Raw genomic sequence first — 5665 nt, 5'->3', positions numbered from 1 at the left:
AAATTAATACTTTTATTTAGCAAGGATGCTTTAAATTGATCAAAAGTGATAATAAATAAATTTATAATGTTACAAACGATTTCTGTTTCAGGTAAATGCTGTTCTTCTGAACTTTCTATCCATCAAAGAAACCTGAAAAAATTCTACTCTGCTGTTTTCAACATAATAATAAATTATTTGAGCAGCAAATCAGAATATTAGAATGATTGATGGAGCATGTGACTGGAGTAAAAAATCAGCTTTGAAATCACAGGAATAAATTACATTTTAAAATATATTAAAATAGAAAACAGTTATTATAAATAGTATAAGAAATGTATCAAAATGTTACCGTTTTTGCTGTACTTTGGATAAAATATATGCAGGCTTGGTGAGCAGAAGATAATTATTTAAAAAACATTAAAAATCTCACTGTTCAAAAACTTGACTGGATGGATGGATGGATGGACGGACATACAGACAGATACTGTATATTGTGCTATATTCTTTAAACAATGCATGTCACTTGGTTTGTCATGTAATGCAGTGACATTCATACATTTTTAAGTGTGGCTTTTTATGTGTCCAAACTAATTTTGAGGCTACTGTCTTTTGCAAATTCAGTCAGTATGATTAAATCATGTATCTTAGACCTCTTGTGCTTCTTTCTCCCCAATTTAAAAAGTGTATAGTGACTGTGTACTTATATCTTGACAATGTGTTACCACACCAGCAACCATCTGACCTTAAGTCAACTGGTTCCTCTGATAATAATGAATGCCACATGAAGGTGCCCGTGATTATCCCAACACCACCCCCAGGTAGAAGCTATCAATTAAGCAAGGAAATGGTGAGGAGACAGATGCAAATGTCTCATTTCTTCATCCCAGATTAAACCAGGTGACAATTATATCGTATCGACCGAAATTAAGAAATATATCGTGATATAAATTTTGGCCATATCGTCCAGCCCTATGCACATGAAAAGCACAGATGCCAGCAAAACAAATTAAGTGAGATTTTTAAAGGCACAGTAAAGTGTCAAATACTACCGTATTGGCCCGAATATAAGACGACCCTGATTATAAGAAGACCCCCTTTTTCTAGATGTATCTTTTGGAAAAAGGCTTTTTAAAAACCAAATCAGTTTTTTTCTCAGTAAAATACATTTTGTCTTCAATTATTTTCATATTGCATATTTTTCCTATCTTAATTTTTGTTTTGTAAGTATGGTAAAAACTGGTAAACTGTACCAACAATCACATTTTTAAAAAATATACACTTTTTGGTAGCCCATCTGAATTAGGACATTTAGGCTATCCATCTAATAGTAGCCTACCAAAATCTTGTTAACAGTAGAAGTTAAATCTTACTGTAGTCTTCAAATCTGGGTACTGTCTTACGTTTTAAAATCACAAAGGGAGTTTGGTCTCATCAGGCTAACTTGACAGTCACGACTCATGCAGCTGTAAGGTTTTCTGCTTCTTATGTTTTTACTCGCGATCTTTACAACAGGCATTACATTACGTATTTCATGGCACACTCGTTTTATGCGTATTTGGCGCCACCTAGTGTTGTGGGTGTATTATTGACATGCCAAAGTCTAGACCCTGAATATAAGACGACCGCCTTTTTTCAGATGTATTTCCAAGAAAAAAAACATCGTCTTATATTCAGGACAATACGGTATATTGATTTCAATTCAAATTTTTGGACTGGACTTTGGAAGTTTTCCCATAAGGATTTTTTAAAAAGTTGTCTTTTAGGAGTTATATAATCCATGAAGCATACCAACCAGCTATTAGGGGAATCACAACATTACACAAATATTGATTTGAATCACAAAAGTATTTGAAAATCTAACAAAATGACAAAGGTATGAGAATACTTAACCATCTCATGTCCCTTTAAGTCATGCAAATGATACAATGAAATTAAAAATGGATAAATAAAAATATTGATTTAAGGTTGCTAATTATGTCTATAGAAACTATATGTATGTACACTTAGTTTTGGGAGCATAGGAAGATTGCATTTATAGTGCTTCATGGGTATGGGCAAGTGCTAAAATGATTTTGCATGCTTTGCTTGTCAGGATTCTCTGGAGATGTGTTTTGCAGAATCGTGGGTAATGTAGTTTATCCCCAGGAGTTAAACAGTTGATCCTCCTATGGAGAGAATAAATGGTGTTTTTATTTGTGGACCTACTGTTGCACTACATTCACTAACCATTCCTAGCCATTTTCTCTGGTTATCTAATTAAATATGGCTATTAGATGCATCAGGTTTTACAACAATGACTTGTGCACACAAGACACATAATAGCTTGTAGTCTCCACATTTTAATATATTTGATTTAAGAAGAAGAAAAAACTTTGCTTTCAACAACTTTCTGAAGAAGTGCTACATAGCATGCTAGTTGTACTGGCAGTTTTATTTCGTGGAGTAATTTAATTGTAAATAGTGTCCAAGATTTTCATAAATGCATTTTCCGTTTTATGAAAAAAAGGGGGTACAGATTTGGAACCACGTGAGGTTGACTCTTGTCATTTTTGGGTGGACAAATTCTTTTCAGGTGATGTTTATCATTTACATTTGGGTGGTCATCATCTTCTGAATGAGTTTTCCTTCCTCTTGATCTTCAGAGAAACAATCTGCCGTGTTACTGGTGGGATGAAGGTGAAGGCCGACAGAGACGAGTCCTCTCCTTATGCTGCTATGTTGGCGGCTCAGGATGTGGCTCAGAGATGCAAGGAGCTGGGAATCACCGCCCTTCACATCAAGCTGAGGGCCACTGGTGGAAACAGGTGAGACTCTGAATGCACAACACATTTACAGACAAGGACTCAAATGTCATGTTCATAACACTGGGTACGAGTTGATGGGAAGAAAGTACATGAGCTTGCATCATGATTTACTTGCTCTCTCTTTTTCCCTCTCTTCAGAACCAAGACACCTGGACCAGGGGCACAGTCTGCCCTCAGGGCTCTGGCTCGTTCCGGCATGAAGATTGGCCGTATCGGTATGTATCAGCACTAGCACTGTCATCTAATGGTGCCTAATGTCTGTCAGTGTAAACTTGTTTTCATGAGGAAGTCTCACTTTCGTTTTCTTCTACAGAGGACGTCACCCCCATTCCGTCAGACAGCACCCGCAGAAAGGGAGGTCGTCGTGGACGACGTCTGTAAACTATTGGATTTTTTTCTGAATAAAACGTCATATACTACTTTTGCCTCCTGGCTTCATTGAAATGATTTCTTATGATAGCAGTGCCAAAAGCTTAGATTCTGGACTGTTCAGTTGCCTTTAAGCTGACTGTACGTCAAACTGGTTTGATGTGTCGGATGTGTTCTGGTTTATTTTAAAACCGAATGAATGATAGGGGAATACCAAGAAAACATCCGCATTCAAATTATGCCACAACAGTTAATTTCCTCGTTGCAGTATTTCAACCTGTGCAGACACTGAAGTCGCAATTCCAGCTGGTTATTACAAAGAATGACAAATCCTAAACGGTGTATTTAAGTATTGTGAACAGATTTAATACCAGGTTACTTTTGGTCTCATTTATGATTCTATAAACTAGAATTTCAAAAGCTGTTCACTTGTTTTTTAGCATTTAATTTCATGTTCTAAATGCTTGGGGAAATCTACACCAGGTTGGGCAAGATAATTGAAAGTGAAAGCATTGCACTTTATAGGGATAGTTCACCCAAAAATGAAAATTCTGTTGTTTGCTCATCCACATGTTTTTCCAAACCTGTATGAGTTCATTTCTTTTGTTGAGGACAAAAGATGATGATATAATGAAGGTTCATAATCAAAACAGTTCACGGTATCCATTGACTTTCATAGCAATTTATTCCATAGTATGAAAAGCAATGGATATCATCAAATGTTTGGTTACCAACATTCTCTAGAATATCTTTTGTGTTTGTGTTTGTATTAAAACCGGTTTAGAGCAAATGATGACAGAATTTTCATTTTTGGGTAAATTATTACTTTAATACATATTTTTAGTATTAGGGGAAGAATCATTATGCATACTGTCATATTATTTTTACTGAAAAAAAGAAAAAGCTAGATATTACAACTTTTCAGCAAGTATTTCAATATTCCTGCAAAGGTTACCATGGTAACAGGCCGCTCGAGCACTTTTGTTAACATTTAAAAAAAAAAAAAAACATAAGTACTGTCATTCTTTATCACTTTGTTACGCATTTATATTTGAGACGTATATTACAAAAGGTTTTATTCAAAGGCATTTTAGATCTTTAAAAGACAAATCGGTAACAATTTACAACAAGTTTCATTAGTTAACTACTTCAGTTAACATGAACTAAGCATGAACAATACTTCTACAGCATTTATTAATCTTAGTTGTTAATTTCAACATTGACTAATGCATTATCAAAATCAAAAGTTGTGCTTGATAACATTAGTTAATGCACTGAACTAACAATGAACGACTATTTTCATCAACTAACATAAAAAAGATTAACAAATATTGTAATAAATGTATTGTTCATTGTTTGTTCATGGTAGTTAATAATGGAACCTTACTGTAAAGTGTTACCAACAAATCTCACAAAACCGATTTGGCACACTGATCAAGCTACCAGTGAATCATGCGGAAACAGATCGTTCCAGTTCACTTTTGCCTGACAACTGATGATGCGGCTCGCCATGACCAATCAAATAATCAACCCGCTCTGCTCCAGACACTTTCATCCGAGTGCTGCAGCTGGACTCTCAGTTCTCACTTTTTTATTTTAGAGCGCTGCTAGAAAAATCTCTTGAGCAAATTGACTAAATTTTGAGAATTTTTTTCTGACCATTAATCAAAAATGTCCACCGACGGAAACGAGGCACCACTTATCAGAGCTCCAAGTGAGGAAACTTCAATCAACATGGGACCTCCGAGACGGTGAGGAAACCTTTTTTATTTGTTTATAGATAAATCTTATTTTCCCCAGTCATATGTTAAAGGTAAACTGAATGCGACTGAGTGTAAAGAGCTGTTTTGAATTATTCCTTCAATAATTAAGCAGAAAAATGTGTAATATGCGACTTTTATAATACATCTGTATATATTTACAGTCCTCACTGACGGTGTTTCATTTAAAAACTGAACTAAAATACATTTTTAATGAGACTAATGTATTACGTGTTATAATGTGTTCTGAAATCAGGGCCGTAGCTGGGGTTTGCGGGGCCCCAGTGCAGGTTGCACCAGTGGGCCCTGTTTGAAATCGTTGAATTTGTATGTTCGTTCTATTTTTTTATTTGTGCTATTTACACAATGTTTAAGTTTTGTCAAGTTTGTAGGTGTCCAGGTACAGAAACCGAATAATCAAATGTACAGGGTTCGTACGGTCATGAAAAACCTGGAAAAGTAATGGAATTTTAAAACACCAATTTCCAGGCCTGGAAAAGTTTTGGAAAAATAAATCATCGAAAAGTCATTGAAATCTATTTCACAAAACTCTGTATAATAGAATTGTGTTTAATCGGGTCCTGAATTTCGGTGCGGGATTGCGCATAGTTTTACTCATTCCCGCAGCTTTTGACTTTAAAATGATGGATATTCACACATTTATTCAATAGCCCTATAGCATGTAGGTTTGATGAGTAAATAATCAAACCTACAGACTGAGTCCAGTCCACACAGACTGATCAAATCAGT

The 5665-nt window shown here is 35.3% G+C and overlaps 2 protein-coding genes across 2 annotated transcripts in view; both read left to right on the top strand.

Moving 5' to 3' along the window:
- The window catches only part of LOC107588790 (40S ribosomal protein S14-like), a 5133-nt gene extending 1931 nt beyond the window's left edge, over positions 1–3202 (top strand). The window contains exons 2-4 of the mRNA XM_016277026.1: positions 2489–2786; positions 2925–3001; positions 3100–3202. Coding sequence (XP_016132512.1) covers positions 2489–2786; positions 2925–3001; positions 3100–3167 — 443 coding nt within the window. The 3' untranslated portion in view covers positions 3168–3202. The remainder of the gene's footprint in view (positions 1–2488; positions 2787–2924; positions 3002–3099) is intronic.
- Positions 3203–4690: 1488 nt separating this feature from the next.
- LOC107588769 (H-2 class II histocompatibility antigen gamma chain-like) overlaps positions 4691–5665 on the top strand; it is a 9155-nt gene continuing 8180 nt past the window's right edge. The window contains exon 1 of the mRNA XM_016277004.1: positions 4691–4906. Within this exon, the coding sequence (XP_016132490.1) occupies positions 4827–4906 (80 nt within the window). The 5' untranslated portion in view covers positions 4691–4826. The remainder of the gene's footprint in view (positions 4907–5665) is intronic.

This window comes from Sinocyclocheilus grahami, unplaced genomic scaffold (genome assembly GCF_001515645.1).
Source record: "Sinocyclocheilus grahami isolate Dianchi unplaced genomic scaffold, SAMN03320097.WGS_v1.1 scaffold107.1, whole genome shotgun sequence".
Classification (NCBI taxonomy): Eukaryota; Metazoa; Chordata; class Actinopteri; order Cypriniformes; family Cyprinidae; genus Sinocyclocheilus; species Sinocyclocheilus grahami.
This window is presented reverse-complemented; position numbering and strand designations above follow the sequence as displayed.